At 43.5% G+C, this 16,937-nt stretch overlaps 1 protein-coding gene across 4 annotated transcripts in view; it reads left to right on the top strand.

The window, feature by feature from the left end:
• LOC311519159 (cytosolic beta-glucosidase-like) overlaps positions 1–16,546 on the top strand; it is a 101,737-nt gene extending 85,191 nt beyond the window's left edge. For all 4 annotated transcript variants that reach the window (XM_084625435.1, XM_084625437.1, XM_084625433.1 and 1 more), the window contains one exon: positions 16,250–16,546. In XM_084625435.1, the coding sequence (XP_084481561.1) occupies positions 16,250–16,461 (212 nt within the window). In that variant the 3' untranslated portion in view covers positions 16,462–16,546. The remainder of the gene's footprint in view (positions 1–16,249) is intronic.
• Positions 16,547–16,937: the final 391 nt, after the last annotated feature.

The following is a 16,937-nucleotide window of genomic DNA, read 5'->3' as shown; positions in this document are numbered from 1 at the left end:
TGGCCAAGACTGGTGATTTGGCAAGTTCCACAAGCTAGGCCACACTTACCAGCAGGCCCATCCTGGTTTCCCTCATCAACTTTAATTGTCCATGTTTTACAGTGTGGTGATATTGAGGAGAGTCCAGATGGGCAAACAGGGGACCCCTTGGACAACCAGGAAGGGTCACAATCTAGATAAACTCTAAGGCTGTTTGGGTGCAATATTACAATTATATCTCATCCACTCCACCCTCCCCTTACAATTTTTGCAAATGTCCCCAACCAGGCAGGCTTCCTCATAGGGTCCTGACCTGAGACTGCCTCTGTCTACCCCCATTTACAAGTGTTGGCTACTGTGACCACTCGCACATTATGAAAGCGTAATATTGAGAGATAGCATTGAAGCACCCATTGGAATTCTAGGCCCTGCTTCTCCAGAATAACAGTAGCACACGGTCTCACCTCCCTTCCCCTCTGACACCCATTATAATGTATGCAGTCAGTGATAGGTTTTTAAATGATGTAAACACATATTGCCTTGAGATTATAACAGCTTTATTTTTTAGCACTGACATTTTAAAAGGGATTATCACATTCCACAAACTTTTAAAACTAGAACCCTAATATTATAAGACCCAAGATTAAGGCTTTGATCATTTTCCTTGGGAAACTATTCCACACTAATACGTATCACTGCAAGAAAGGTATCCTGTTATTCAGTGTAATTTTCCCTTTCCTTTATTTCATCCTATTATTCTTACTTCTACTCCAGTGTACCACACTAAATAATGTCTCTCCCTCTTTTGTGTTTACACCCTTCAACTATTTGCAGACTGTTTCCTCTCCTTCAGCCTTAGTCATCACTTCACTAAGCTGTACATATTTGTCTCTTTTAAGCTTTCCTCATAAGTCATTCTTACCAGCCCAGATCATTTTTGTTGTTCTCTGAGCTCCATCCAATTTCTCAATGTCTTTCTGGAAATATCATGCCCAGAACAGAAGACAATGTTTGCATCAGAGCTGCATAGAGAGTGACTGTTGCCTCATTGCTCTGACAGGTGATGTATTTGTTTATGCAGTCTGATTTTGCAAGCTTATATCTAATTTATTGTTCACTATTAAATTCAACATTGTAAATTTAAATGCAGAACCTTTAATGCCTACCCAACCCACCCCTCCTCCGTATATTGTGCTAAACATCCTCTCATGTCCTCTTGCACATAAGGACAAGCCACACTTCTCATTCACACCCATTAGCATACCAGCCTTAACTCTGCCCTCCTTCTCTTGTCCACGCTACACATGGGCAGAAGAACCCCACTCGTTCTAAATAACAGCTTGATACATATATGGCCAGCACCTCCCTCTGTGTGTGGACAATAGAGCCTCACAACAGTAGTCTTCCAGTGTAAGCAGGAGAACCACCTAGATTTTCCATACAGGCCACAAACCTACTTGCTCTGGCCTGGAGACCCTACCCCTGCTCACACTCCTGATAGTGAATCAATCCTGAGCCTCGTAGACTTTAAGGTCAGAAGGGACCATTATGTTCATCTAGTCTGACCTCCTGCACAACGCAGGCCACAGAATCTCACCCACCCACTCCTGCCTATGTCTCTCACCTATGTCTGAGCTATTGAAGTCCTCAAATCATGGTTTAAAGACTTCAAGGGTACATCAGGGTAGGATGGGAGGAGATTTATATTGTTTTCCAAAATATCTTTGTCATGCCTATATGCAACAAGTAGTGAAGTTAGGTATGGCAATGAGGTAGAGGAGTAGAAGCAATGAGTTTCTCTTGAGTGTATATAAAGGGTGAATTGGATTACGTGAAGAAGCATATAGTTGTCAGTGAAACTTTTAATTGACCATTACATGACTGTGAGAATTGCACCATGTCAACTTAACTTTGTGTTAACACAATTTTTTCTTTTCTGTGGGAATTTATATGAAGATAAAAAAAAAATCAAACTGTGATCAAAGACAGAAATATGTCTGCAGGTCTTCACAAGCATTCACTTCCCTTCAAACTCTGTGTCTATCACCAGAGCTCACTTGTGCTTTTCATTTATTCTGCATCTTCGCCTTCTCTCAATTCTTATGGGTGTATAATATACATTATATATACTGTACAAGAACTGTAAACTGGAGATGGCAGTCTTCTGCTACATCCATTCCATATTCAGTTTTAGTCGTGGAAAGTCCACTTTAATTCTTTCAGCCCTAATCTACTGATTTTAAATCAGCTAAGCATGTGTACCTGTGAAGGTTGTAGTTGGAAAGAAAGCTTAAAATGATATGAAAAATGTCTTTACTTAAACAAAAAGCTTTTCCAGAACCTTAGTTTTATTAATAAACATGATGTTTATAAATTACTGTGTATATATATAAAGAACCCATCTAGCATAACATCAGTTCTATATGCAACGAAGGTTTCAACAACAAAGGCAAGTCTTGTTCTAATGCCAGAGAGACATCCCTCTTAGTCAGGGATAGATAGGAGATATGAATATGCTGCATGGTTGCTGTTTTTTCAGAAGTCTTAGCCCTACTCCAGAGGTGACCTCTCTTTCCCTCCTGCGGTGAGAAGTAGTTGACTCTGAGTACTGAACAGAGATTGCTAGTCTTGCAGAATTCTACTAATTGTGAGAGATTTTGCAGGAGCAGACTCCAAACACCCCAACTGGGCTGTATGAAGTCTGTTGGAGTAAAAGCCCTATTAACAAGTATAGCTGTTTTGTTCAACTAGTAATTTGTTTAACAGGTTTCCACTGCAACTGCTAAATGATTTCACTTTAAAGGATGCTGTGAAAGTTAATTAAAAACATTCATTAGGGTTTTAATAATTCCTTAGAGGCTTGCAACTCAAATCTGTTTTCATACCAAAAATGATTTTCCTCTTGCCTTCCTGCACTCCCTGGCTTATGGGATGTTATTGTAGGGTAACTAATGAGTGCTTCTGGAGTGCTAGCAAAGTTTTCGCCCCTTCCTTTTAGAAATAGTGCTTTAATATATTTGATTGGCAGTGGAGGAAATAATTGTTCTAAAATCAAATTGATGCATGTAAAATAGATCTGTTATAAGGGGACAAAAAGATAATGTCAAGTTCTGAGTGTTATTTGTGACAGTGTCCCGTTTTCATATTACAGTGGGAAAAGATGTATGCCCTTAACCATTCAGTATAACCATTGAGATGTTATTTTCTCTACTTTTATCTTTTCAGAAATGCAAAGGAGGTATTCCATATTGTGCTTTTGCTAAATTTATCTGAAAATCTAGACACAGGGAATGTAGTAAAATGAGAAACTGGGTGTCACTGAAACCTTTTCCCCAAAAGAACCCAATCATTTATCTACTCAGTTCAGACATATTTTATTAGCATGTTGTTTGCGTAATGTTGGTAGCATTGCAGGATTTTTTAAGTAATTGGGGGAGTTCTTTCCTCAGTTACACCAGTACAACTCTCTTGTCTCCTCTGGAATTGTAAAGTGTAGTGGGTTGGCAGTCATACCTCCCAGTCCCACAGGCTCAGATGGATGCCACTCCACCGCATCCTGCACAGTGGTCAAAAGTCAATTAGCAAATCACCAATCTATAGCCCTGGCCCTTTGGGCGGGGTCTAGCAACGATCAGTCTTTAGCCTAGTCTCCTGGCTAGGATGGACAGCACATACAGTCCGTTGCTCTGGCCCTCTGGGCAGGGCGGAGCAAGGAGCAGGATTTAGCCTGGCCTCCAGGCTAGGGCAGATAACAAATGCAGTCAGGCTCAGCCCTCTGGGCAGGGCAGCACAATAGCAGTCTTTAGACCAGCTCCCTGGCTAGACAGACAGCAGACAAACACAGGCTGTTTGGCCTATGGTGGGTAGGCTGCCACCTCAGGGGTGGGGTTGGCAGCAGGGAGTAAAGGGACTTGGGCTCACCCTACTCCATCTTGTCCCAGCCCAGGGCCCTAACAGTGGTGGAAGGTTCTGCTACTGAATTAGCAGGGATCCCACTGAAACATGCTGACTCGTGCTCTGCCAGCAAAACTAAAGTCTGGTTTCCTTGGACTACTTCCTACCACAGTCCACAGATAGGGCTTCGTAGTTCAAGGGTCCTCTGTCTCCTTGGCGTACTCGGCAACTGGCAGTCCCGGCAGCTTCTCAGGGAACTCACTGGACAGCAGTCATGGCAGCTGCTCCATGGGTAGGGGTTGTTGCAACTCGGTCCCTGCTCCGGGGGCCAGCAGCAAGGCTGGGGGGGTCTGTTTTTTCCCCTGGTTCTCGCCCCACTGAGTTGGAGATGTCACCTCTTATATTTCCTGTTCCACCTCTCTGCTTCCGGTGCGTGGGGTGGACCCTGCCTGGCTCTGGTGTACCCGAGGTAGGTGGTTTCTTGCCACCCAATCCAGTACTTCTTCAGGTTTGCAATCAGCCTAGCAGCTCGCAGGTCCCAAAGAGCGGCTGCCACTTCTTTCAGATGGTCTTCTCAGTGGTGGCTGTACACCACTACATCATCTAAATAGGCCACAGCTATGGGGCTTCAGAAGGCAGTCCATCAGCTGCTGGAACATCATGGGGGGCTCCATGAAGGTTGAAAGGCATCTGGGTGAATTAATATACCACAGTTGGGGTGGCAAACACATTCTTCTCTGTGGAGCAAGGGGAATCTGCCAGTAGCCCTTTGTGAGATCAAGAGTCGCGATGTACTGGGCCTCACCAAGCCAGTTGAGTTCATTGATTCAGGGCATTGGGTAGGCATCGAACTTTGAGATCAAATTCACCCTCTGGAAGTCAATGCAGAATCAGAGGGTCCCACTGGGCTTCGGGACCAGCATGATGGGACTGTGCCACTCGCTCAAACCTCTAAATGACCCCTAGCTATACCATTGCCTAGACCTCCTTCTCCACAATCTCCTGCATCCATCATAGGAGAGGTTGCATGGTTTCCCGGACCACCTCTCCTGGGCTTGCCAGGACAGTGTGTTGGATGAGGGTAGTTTGGCCTGGTATGGCAGTAAAGGTCTTGGGAAAGGCCTTTCACAGATTCCAGGCTTGTTTTTGCTGCTCCATTGTGAGGGCGTCCCCCTAATTGTGGTTCTTCAGGATCAGTTGTCTCGGGGACTTGCGGACCCAGATCCAGTTTGGGGTCGGGGGGGGAGGGGGAGAAATGAAGTAATCAGCAGCCTTTCTCGCTCGCACCATGACTTCAGGAGGTTCACCTGATAGATCTGTCTTTTTTCTGTCAGTCCAGTTGTCTAACCTCATATGTAATTGGGCCCATTTGGTGAATTACTTCATAGGGGCCTTGCCAGCAGGCCAGGAGTTTTGACTCCTCCAAGGGAAGCAGGAGGAGTACGCGGTTGCCAGGCTCGAAGGTGCAAATCCGGGCTCCCTGGTTGTAGGTCTGCTTTTGTGCTGCCTGGGCAGCTCACAGATTCTCCTGTGCCAGATCCCCAGCTCAGTTCAGGCACCCCTCTAATTGGAGGACATTCTGTAAGAGCTCCTGGACCGGTGACAGGGTGTGTTCCCAGGCTTCCCTCATTAGGTCTAACAGCCCTCAGGGTTGGCAACCATACAGCAGATCAAAGGGAGAGAACTTCATGGAGGACTGGGGCACCTCCCTAATGGCCAACAGTATGGGCAGGGATCAGCTGGTCCCACTGGCAGAGCTCCTGTGGGGGAAACATAAGGAGCATCTCCTTTGGAGTCCTGTTGAAGCATTCGACCAGCCCATCTGTCTATGGGGGCCATCACTCCTCCAGGGCTGTGGCTGGGCAGGGGGCCAGCGACAAGGCAGAGGCACCCAACTCCTTCCCTGGTTCTCTCGCTCAACAGAGGTAGAGGCTCCGTCTCTTAGACTTCCTGTTCTGCCTCTCTGCATGCAGCATGAGAGAATCATAGAATCATAGAATATCAGGGTTGGAAGGGACCCCAGAAGGTCATCTAGTCCAACCCCCTGCTCGAAGCAGGACCAATTCCCAGTTAAATCATCCCAGCCAGGGCTTTGTCAAGCCTGACCTTAAAAACTTCTAAGGAAGGAGATTCTACCACCTCCCTAGGTAACGCATTCCAGTGTTTCACCACCCTTTTAGTGAAAAAGTTTTTCCTAATATCCAATCTAAACCTCCCCCACTGCAACTTGAGACCATTACTCCTCGTTCTGTCATCTGCTACCATTGAGAACAGTTTAGAGCCATCCTCTTTGGAACCCCCTTTCAGGTAATTGAAAGCAGCTATCAAATCCCCCCTCATTCTTCTCTTCTGCAGACTAAACAATCCCAGCTCCCTCAGCCTCTCCTCATAACTCATGTGTTCTAGACGCCTAATCATTTTTGTTGCCCTTTGCTGGACTATCTCCAATTTATCCACATCCTTCTTGTAGTGTGGGGCCCAAAACTGGACACAGTACTCCAGATGAGGCCTCACCAATGTCGAATAGAGGGGAAGGATCACGTCCCTAGATCTGCTCGCTATGCCCCTACTTATACATCCCAAAATGCCATTGGCCTTCTTGGCAACAAGGGCACACTGCTGACTCATATCCAGCTTCTCATCCACTGTCACCCCAGTCTGTAGTCTGTAGCGGTGCATTGGATTCTTCCGTCCTAAGTGCAGGACCCTGCACTTATCCTTATTGAACCTCATCAGATTTCTTTTGGCCCAATCCTCCAATTTGTCTAGGTCCTTCTGTATCCTATCCCTCCCCTCCAGCGTATCTACCACTCCTCCCGGTTTAGTATCATGCGCAAATTTGCTGAGAGTGCAATCTACACCATCCTCCAGATCATTTATGAAGATATTGAACAAAACCGGCCCCAGGACCGACCCCTGGGGCACTCCACTTGACACCGGCTGCCAACTAGACATGGAGCCATTGATCACTACCCGTTGAGCCCGACAATCTAGCCAACTTTCTACCCACCTTATAGTGCATTCATCCAGCCCATACTTCCTTAACTTGCTGACAAGAATACTGTGGGAGACCGTGTCAAAAGCTTTGCTAAAGTCAAGAAACAATACATCCACTGCTTTCCCTTCATCCACAGAACCAGTAATCTCATCATAAAAGGCGATTAGATTAGTCAGGCATGACCTTCCCTTGATGAATCCATGCTGGCTGTTCCTGATCATTTTCCTCTCATGCAAGTACTTCAGGATTGATTCTTTGAGGACCTGCTCCATGATTTTTCCGGGGACTGAGGTGAGGCTGACTGGCCTGTAGTTCCCAGGATCCTCCTTCTTACCCTTTTTAAAGATTGGCACTACATTAGCCTTTTTGCAGTCATCCGGGACTTCCCCCGTTCGCCACGAGTTTTCAAAGATAATGGCCAATGGCTCTGCAATCACAGCCGCCAATTCCTTCAGCACTCTCGGATGCAACTCGTCCGGCCCCATGGACTTGTGCACATCCAGCTTTTCTAAATAGTCCCTAACCACCTCTATCTCCACAGAGGGCTGGCCATCTCTTCCCCATGTTGTGATGCCCAGCGCAGCAGTCTGGGAGCTGACCTTGTTCGTGAAGACAGAGGCAAAAAAAGCATTGCGTACATTAGCTTTTTCCACATCCTCTGTCACTAGGTTGCCTCCCTCATTCAGTAAGGGGCCCACACTTTCCTTGGCTTTCTTCTTGTTGCCAACATACCTGAAGAAACCCTTCTTGTTACTCTTGACATCTCTTGCTAACTGCAGCTCCAGGTGCGATTTGGCCCTCCTGATATCATTCCTACATGCCTGAGCAATATTTTTATACTCTTCCCTGGTCATATGTCCAACCTTCCACTTCTTGTAAGCTTCTTTTTTATGTTTAAGATCCGCTAGGATTTCACCATTAAGCCAAGCTGGTCGCCTGCCATATTTACTATTCTTTCAACTCATCGGGATGGTTTGTCCCTGTAACCTCAACAGGGATTCCTTGAAATACAGCCAGCTCTCCTGGACTCCTTTCCCCTTCATGTTAGTCCCCCAGGGGATCCTGGCCATCCGTTCCCTGAGGGAGTCGAAGTCTGCTTTTCTGAAGTCCAGGGTCCGTATCCTGCTGCTTACCTTTCTTCCCTGCGTCAGGATCCTGAACTCAACCAACTCATGGTCACTGCCTCCCAGATTCCCATCCACTTTTGCTTCCCCCACTAATAAGAGGGTGGGCCAGGCCTGGGTCCGCCTAAAGGGGGCAGAAAGTGATCCCTCCCTCAGGCTCAGAGGCAGGCCACACGGCCTCACTACACACAGGTATAATGGGGGCAGAACTTGGCTCTTTAACTTTTTTCAGACTGGGTTCACTGATTTTGAAGCCACTTGAATGATAACATTAGGAAAAAGTTGTGGCCTGCAGATCTCTGACATGACACGTGAAAATCTCCTTCCTTAGAAGTTTTTAAGGTCAGGCTTGACAAAGCCCTGGCTGCGATTATTTAATTGGGGATTGGTCCTGCTTTGAGCAGGGTGTTGGACTAGATGACCTCCTGAGGTCCCTTCCAACCCTGATATTCTATGATTCTATGATTCTATGAAAATCTGGCCCCATTGAAGTAATGGGTATTTTGCCATTACCTTCAGTATGACCAGAACTTAACTCCAGGTGAATATAAAATCTTTTCAATAGTTATGCTATATTTTCCATGTGTGCCTCACAAATGGAAATAAATATCTTTTGACTCTCAGTAAGTGTCCAGCATTTTGAACTTTCCTACATACTTGCCTCTGGCGGTATTTATTGTTTCCTTCAAGGGGCAGACAAACCTATTTCAAATGCTTAGATGTTCGTTAGCGTTACAATCATCATTCTATTGGGGCTATTTTTGCCTGTGACGCCCTTTTGCTGGCAAGCCAGATTTAACTTTCAACCAATGTTTCCTGAATGTAAATTTCTTCTTGAATCTTTTCTCTGTACTTTTTAGTTCACTTTATTGAATGCATAAGTGTCAGCCATGATTACTGCTGATCTAACTCTATTGTTCAAGTTAAAAGTTTTCCCAGGCATAGATTGGCTTAATTTTATAACTCTGGCCAGGTATGTTGAGATATAATCACGTACATGAGCATTAAATTAATGTTTCTCATTCTCTTGCTTAACAAACATCTATTTAAATCAATATATATCATTTGCCTGTACACTTGATTTCTACTTTTCCATTGCTGCATGACTGAATTATTTTTCTGGCCAGTGAGAGAGATTTTGTATACAATAATGTTCTAGTCCCCAAAGTTTTGAAGGAGAAACATATTTCATAGTTTCCACTTTGCATTCTACAAGGAATTTTATTTTCCAAACAAGTTCTGATTGCAGATTAAAGAATACTGCAAACCTGAAAGTATTCTCATTGGTTTATGCATGTGCAACTTCTCCAATTAAATCTTCAATGCAGAAGGATCCTGATTAGGCATCATGTAGTGTTGTTCAGGTGTTAGTAATAGCACCTTAAAAAGCTGTGAGTAGCTGTGAAGGCACTCTAAATTAGGGCTACCTTAAGTTGCTGTATATAAAAAAAAGGCATTAAAAATCCATCAAATGTCACAGAAAGCACACATCCAAACTTGTCCTTTTTGGGAGCATTTCAGCAGCCAGCCTATTCCCTTTCCTTTCCCCCACCAGTTAACCATCAGTACTGGAGGTATATTTCTGCTCGTCGTCTCTGACATTGAATGTTGCCTAGTTGGAGCTTGAGGTCACAGTCCTTACAGCAAATGTAGTGGGGGAAGCAAAAGTGGATGGGAATCTGGGAGGCAGTGACCATGAGTTGGTTGAGTTCAGGATCCTGACACAGGGAAGAAAGGTAAGCAGCAGGATACGGACCCTGGACTTCAGGAAAGCAGACTTCGACTCCCTCAGGGAACAGATGGGTAGGATCCCCTGGGGGACTAACATGAAGGGGAAAGGAGTCCAGGAGAGCTGGCTGTATTTCAAGGAATCCCTGTTGAAGTTACAGGGACAAACCATCCCGATGTGTCGAAAGAATAGTAAATATGGCAGGCGACCAGCTTGGCTTAACGGTGAAATCCTAGCGGATCTTAAACATAAAAAAGAAGCTTACAAGAAGTGGAAGGTTGGACATATGACTAGGGAAGAGTATAAAAATATTGCTCGGGCATGTAGGAATGAAATCAGGAGGGCCAAATCGCACCCGGAGCTGCAGCTAGCAAGAGATGTCAAGAGTAACAAGAAGGGTTTCTTCAGGTATGTTGGCAACAAGAAGAAAGCCAAGGAAAGTGTGGGCCCCTTACTGAATGAGGGAGGCAACCTAGTGACAGAGGATGTGGAAAAAGCTAATGTACGCAATGCTTTTTTTGCCTCTGTCTTCACGAACAAGGTCAGCTCCCAGACTGCTGCGCTGGGCATCACAACATGGGGAATAGATGGCCAGCCGTCTGTGGAGAAAGAGGTGGTTAGGGACTATTTAGAAAAGCTGGATGTGCACAAGTCCATGGGGCTGGACGAGTTGCATCCAAGAGTGCTAAAGGAATTGGCGGCTGTGATTGCAGAGCCATTGGCCATTATCTTTGAAAACTCGTGGCGAACGGGGGAAGTCCCGGATGACTGCAAAAAGGCTAATGTAGTGCCAATCTTTAAAAAAGGGTAAGAAGGAGGATCCTGGGAACTACAGGCCAGTCAGCCTCACCTCAGTCCCCGGAAAAATCATGGAGTAGGTCCTCAAAGAATCAATCCTGAAGCACTTACATGAGAGGAAAGTGATCAGGAACAGTCAGCATGGATCACCAAGGGAAGGTCATGCCTGACTAATCTAATCACCTTCTATGATGAGATTACTGGTTCTGTGGATGAAGGGAAAGCAGTGGATGTATTGTTTCTTGACTTTAGCAAAGCTTTTGACACGGTCTCCCACAGTATTCTTGTCAGCAAGTTAAAGTAGTATGGGCTGGATGAATGCACTATAAGGTGGGTAGAAAGTTGGCTAGATTGTCGGGCTCAGCGGGTAGTGATCAGTGGCTCCATGTCTAGTTGGCAGCCGGTGTCAAGTGGAGTGCCCCAGGGGTCGGTCCTGGGGCCAGTTTTGTTCAATATCTTCATAAATGATCTGGAGGATGGTGTGGATTGCACTCTCAGCAAATTTGCGGATGATACTAAACTGGGAGGAGTGGTAGATACGCTGGAGGGGAGGGATAGGATACAGAGGGACCTAGACAAATTGGAGGATTGGGCCAAAAGAAATCTGATGAGGTTCAATAAGGATAAGTGCAGGGTCCTGCACTTAGGACAGAAGAACCCAATGCACAGCTACAGACTAGGGACCGTATGGCTAGGCAGCAGTTCTGCGGAAAAGGACCTAGGGGTGACAGTGGACAAGAAGCTGGATATGAGTCAGCAGTGTGCCCTTGTTGCCAAGAAGGCCAATGGCATTTTGGGATGTATAAGTAGGGGCATAGCGAGCAGATCGAGGGACGTGATCGTCCCCCTCTATTCGACATTGGTGAGGCCTCATCTGGAGTACCGTGTCCAGTTTTGGGCCCCACACTACAAGAAGGATGTGGATAAATTGGAGAGAGTCCAGCGAAGGGCAACAAAAATGATTAGGGGTCTGGAACACATGACTTATGAGGAGAGGCTGAGGGAACTGGGATTGTTTAGTCTGCAGAAGAGAAGAATGAAGGGGGATTTGATAGCTGCTTTCAACTACCTGAAAGGGGGTTCCAGAGAGGATTGTTCTAGACTATTCTCAGTGGTAGAAGAGGACAGGACAAGGAGTAATGGTCTCAAGTTGCAGTGGGGGAGGTTTAGATTGGATATTAGGAAAAACTTTTTCACTAGGAGGGTGGTGAAACACTGGAATGTGTTACCTAGGGAGGTGGTAGAATCTCCTTCCTTAGAAGTTTTTAAGGTCAGGCTTGACAAAGCCCTGGCTGGGATGATTTAATTGGGGATTGGTCCTGCTTTGAGCAGGGGGTTGGACTAAGATGACCTCCTGAGGTCACTTCCAACCCTGATATTCTATGATTCTAAGTGACTGAATGAATTTCTTGCCAGTCATCGGTTCTGGGTGTTCGCTATTCTGGCAGCACATGAGAATGCCTGGAGCACTTTCACTGATTGCCAGTTAAGCCCCTAAACTGATAAAAGCTGGAGAATTCAAATAAACAGGTTTATTGCATTGCATCCAATGTTGTCCCCTACTCTTTCTCTTATTAATATTCTGAGTAGTTCATTGAAACTGGCTGCTTCCATACTCACAGATCTTTTGCTTGTCTTTCTGCAGACATTAGATGCTATAAAGTTGTCAGTCTCAGAATAACACTTTAAAAATGCTATTCTTCAGGTATTCCCTGGTACTTCTCATTAACCCCGTTGATTGATGCTTATGTGTTTAACTTCACTGTACCGCCTGTAACAGGAGGCAGAGGAAAATGTAAAATGTTTGTCAATAATGGCATTTGAAATCTACTTTGAACAACCAACCGCAGATTTTAAGTGCTTCAATTCTGTGGGACACGGAGAGTTGGTGTATTAGGGAACTGGTAAATTGATATGGGCCCAGATCCACAAATATCATGGCTACATCAGTTTATATTAAGAAGTCTTTCTTTGTAATCATAGGTTTCAGAGTAACAGCCGTGTTAGTCTGTATTCGCAAAAAGAAAAGGAGTACTTGTGGCACCTTAGAGACTAACCAATTTATTTGAGCATAAGCTTTCGTGAGCTCACAAGTACTCCTTTTCTTTTTGTAATCATAAGGGCTGAAAGCCTTATTTCTTAAATAATCGGTTTCATTCTGCAGAATCTGAATCTGTTTTGGAGAACTAGCTAAAGACATCAAGTGAACTGGAACTAGCCTGCAGACTGGGAGTTTGACATCCAGGTTAAGATTGTTAGTGATGTCATTCTTACAGGAGAAGAATCAGTGATTAGCACAGAATGCAGCATGCAAAAAGAAATCCTATAGCACATTCACGAAGACACGAACTAAGCAAAACCAAAGCCCAATAAATCCTTTACTAGCCTGGTATGAACACACACATTTCTGATATTGTTTTGAAGTATTAATTGTGTCAAATGTATTATCACATTGGCTCAAAGAATAGTTATATACTGAACAAGTACAACCACATTATTTTTTCAGATATGGTCCCCAAAAGACCTTAGCAAAATATATAAACAAAACTCACAGACTTGATGGGAGCCGATGGAGGGATTTGAGGAATGTGGTTTATTATATAGTTGGAGCAGAAACAATGGTTAGATTGAAAAAGGAGTGGAGGATGAAGGAGATTGAAGAGAGGAGTTTACAGTGGTTCAGGTGAGAGGGAGAGAACTAAGAGGTGAAGCAAAGTTTAAGCAGTGGGGAGGGAGAGGAAGGGAAAGAGGCTAGAAGTGTTGTAGAGAAAGAAGTGATAAGATTTGGTGAGACCCTGGAAGTGAAGAGAAAAGCATGAGGAGAAGGCAAATTACCCCAAGGTTGCAAGCTTCAGTTATTTGGAGAGTAGTTGTCAATAATAGGTAAAGCTGGAAGCAGAGACTACATAATCATTTTTAGCCATATAACATTGCAGGAAGTGGTGGGAAGTCCAGGAGAAGATATCACAGAGACATGTGATATAAGCCTGGACAAATGTCAGGGGTGGAGAAGTAAATTTAAGAGTCATTAGCCTGTGGAGATAAGAGAGACTGTGGGAACAGACAAGGGCACCCAAGGGATGACTGTAGAGAGGAATGATGACAGAGCATGGGAAATTCCAGCAGAGACAGGAAGGGAAGGAGAGGATCCATTAATAGTAATACGGAAGGAATTGTCAGCTAGGTAAAGAAGCAAGTAGTCAGTGTCGCAGAAATCCAAAGATGAGAGGCTCTTGTGGAGAGGTAGGTGGCTTATGGTGTCAAAGGTAGCAGAGCTATCAAGGAAAAATGAGTACAGAGAAGTGACCCTACAAGGAATAGACAGTTAATGTGAAAAATGACAAGACAAATTAGATACTTGGCAGTACACCTAAAGGATCTCCTTCAGCTATTGTGGCCACCCACATTGGCAGAGTAATTAGCACAACTTCCAGTTATGGTGATTAATGGTATAATGGGGGCAGAGAGATCTATGTCTATTTATATCGTGCCTGACATCATAATATCTAGACAGCACAGCAAAGATTAAAAGAGGCAGTTGCTATCCAGTTGTGGTCTGTTCTCTCCTAACGTGCTTAGATGAGTCCAGTGTAAAAAGATATCCAAGGTGAGCAAAAGCTTGTCAGCCCTGTCAAAACTGGAAAAGGCCTTTGTAAAGAGACGTGTCTTGTCCTGTGCTCTAAAGGTGGCGAGAGACAAATTAATCATAATTGTTAGACGTATGAGGTATTTGTATTTTGAAACTGCAGCGAAAATACCCTTTATTGAACTTTGGGAGGAACTATCATTTACCAAAAAAACCGAAGTCTTTTATGGTCTGTGCAGTATAGAGAGAGTGCACAGTTTAACTAGGAATGTTGGGAAATCGTGCTCAAGGCTTAGAAATAATGAGCTCCTAATGTGTTTTCTAATCAAAGTATCGGCATGAAATTCACTATTTGGAGAATGTCCTATTATCAAGGCAGCAGTGTATCAAAAGTTCACCATAGATATTATTTTTGTCTCTCATCTTTTTATTTGACGTGTCTTCTTCTCCCCCTCCCTTTTAATAGTTTTAAGTCAAAAGCACTAGAAACACAAGAAGAGTGGTGCTTATCCCATTTGTTCCAGCTTCCTTGGACCAACAGCCATCCCTGTCAGTCTGAGTTATCTTTGTGTGCAATGCTGTTTTGAGCAGAGATTTCATACACAAGTTCCCCCCCCACTCCCCATCCAAGGTTTAGGTACCTCATAAATCAAATTGACAAGTCACGTGATGATGTTTCGTTCCCTAATTTGTCTACTGGATGCAGAAAGACATGTACAGTAGGTTCCTCAGTGGTTTATTTCCTAACAATAGCACAGCATTGTGTAGTTCAGAGACTATGTCCGACTCCTTTTGGACTGTACCTAAGCAATTCTATACCTAAATATTTTTCTGTGACAAGAAGCAGAGGCATGTTCCCACCATTGCTTCTGAATATTCATGGCTGCTGTGGAACTAGTGGCAATTTAAAAGAGAACTTTTTCCTGTCCTTCCCTTTGCTTTACAGGAGAAACAGCATTTATTGTTGATACACTGATTTTCTGTTACATTTTGTTCAAAAATTATGCAAATGTATAATTAGTGACACACACAATTATGGTTCCTGGAATACAGAAGAAAGAAGCAGATTAGCTTTGTTTTATCTTCCCAGTTAAACCAATCAAAGGAATCCAGGTTTTCGTAAACTTAATTTTTGCTCTTTTTGATTTATCCAAGTTATATGTGCATTATCAATTTTCATGCAATTGCACTTCATATTTTATTCAAGGAAACCACCAGCTAGTCAGACAAATTATCACTTGATTATTTTTTCAACCTTTTTCTCTCTCGTATGTCCCTGCATCATGTACAACTGCAGCAGAGGTCAGTCAAACAATAAATGGTAACATTAGCTTTAGTTCAGGAAATATGTATGTTGCATATGGAAGAATTTGGGATTTAAAATATTGTTTCAAAAGTAAATGTTGCACATTATTTTCCTCCTATTGTATGTTATGTGATCACGTCTGTGTGCAAGTGGGCAACTGTACTCGACATGGCACATATACTGTATGGAATTAGAGAACACTTTTAAACCCAGTCTCTAAATCAATGAGTCACTTCTGAGGGGTTGGAGGTCTTAGCTCTGAAAAGAGGAAAGAGCATGGCGTATGTTCTAGGTTTCAGGATTTTGTTTTATAAGGAATTGTTTGAAGAATATTTTTCACTTTCTTAGCCTTTCTATTTTAAGAAATTAAGACCTTTTAAATAGTGAAGGTCTACACTAGGTATTGTCTTGTATTCACCTTTGAGCTAGCTTGGTAGAATGCAGCCAAAGAAGCTCCTATTGTCTTGTTAATAGAGAGTTCCACGTAAAGTCAACTATCCTTTTTGTAGTTTAGTGAGTTGTAGTGGCTATGAAGGTGTGAGACTGACAGCACTGTATAGGACCAAACACTGAACAGTAAAACACTGTCATATCCAGCTCTGCTAATGCTTCTCTTTACCTTACTGCCTGGATGCTCCAGAAAAGTAAAAGCAGACCAGTTCTCTGAGCTACTACCCTGGCAAAGAATATATCTTTTCATGGACTGTCAGTATTGATATTTACATTGTTTTTGCCATAGCAGGTACTGTTAAAAGTGGAATATAAAAAAAATCAGTTAATCACAAGCTATATATGTGCTACATTTGTAAGGTTACATTTGTTGTGTTAATTTCAGCCATCTCTCTTGATGATGTCCACCTTAAAGGATATTTTGTGTGGTCCCTCCTTGACAACTTTGAATGGACTTGTGGATACAGCTGTCGATTTGGACTTTTCCATGTTGACTTTGAAAACCCAGCTCTCCCTCGTGTTCCTTACCAATCAGCAATAGAATATGCCAAAGTTATCTCCAACAATGGACTAACAAAATCAACTGAAGAGCTGTGATGATCTGCCTTTTGGTTTCTAAAAGCTGTCTCCTTCCTAAGAAACCATATGTGGTAAAATAAAAAATATATATTTTAGAAAATGATGACTAGTCTGTGTTTTTATATAATAATTAAACTGACAGGTTCAGTTAGGAATACATGATTTTCCTTGTTGTGTAAGGAGGGAGGAAGTAAAATAACTGGCAAGTTACTTTGTAGTGGATTTGGCAACTGTGATTTCAACTGTATGTTTAAAGGAACACTGTCAACTTGAAATCTAATTATTTTAAATGTGAGCTACTACTAGTTTCAACTGCCTGTGACTTTCCTGCCAGCTCTTGTAATTTTACAGCCACCGTCTCCTGTGTTCATATTCTTTTTTTTCTCCTGAGGCTGCATGAAAGCCCCAAACAAGCAGAAGAAAAGGATTATAGTGAAAACGATTATACAGAAAGTGTTGACAAATGAAGAAAGCAAATCAACACAAATATAGGA

Source organism: Lepidochelys olivacea (assembly GCF_965140295.1).
Source record: "Lepidochelys olivacea isolate rLepOli2 genome assembly, chromosome: 4".
NCBI lineage: Eukaryota > Metazoa > Chordata > Testudines > Cheloniidae > Lepidochelys > Lepidochelys olivacea.
The sequence above is the reverse complement of the archived record's forward strand: the minus strand, read 5'-3'. Positions and strand labels throughout refer to the sequence as shown.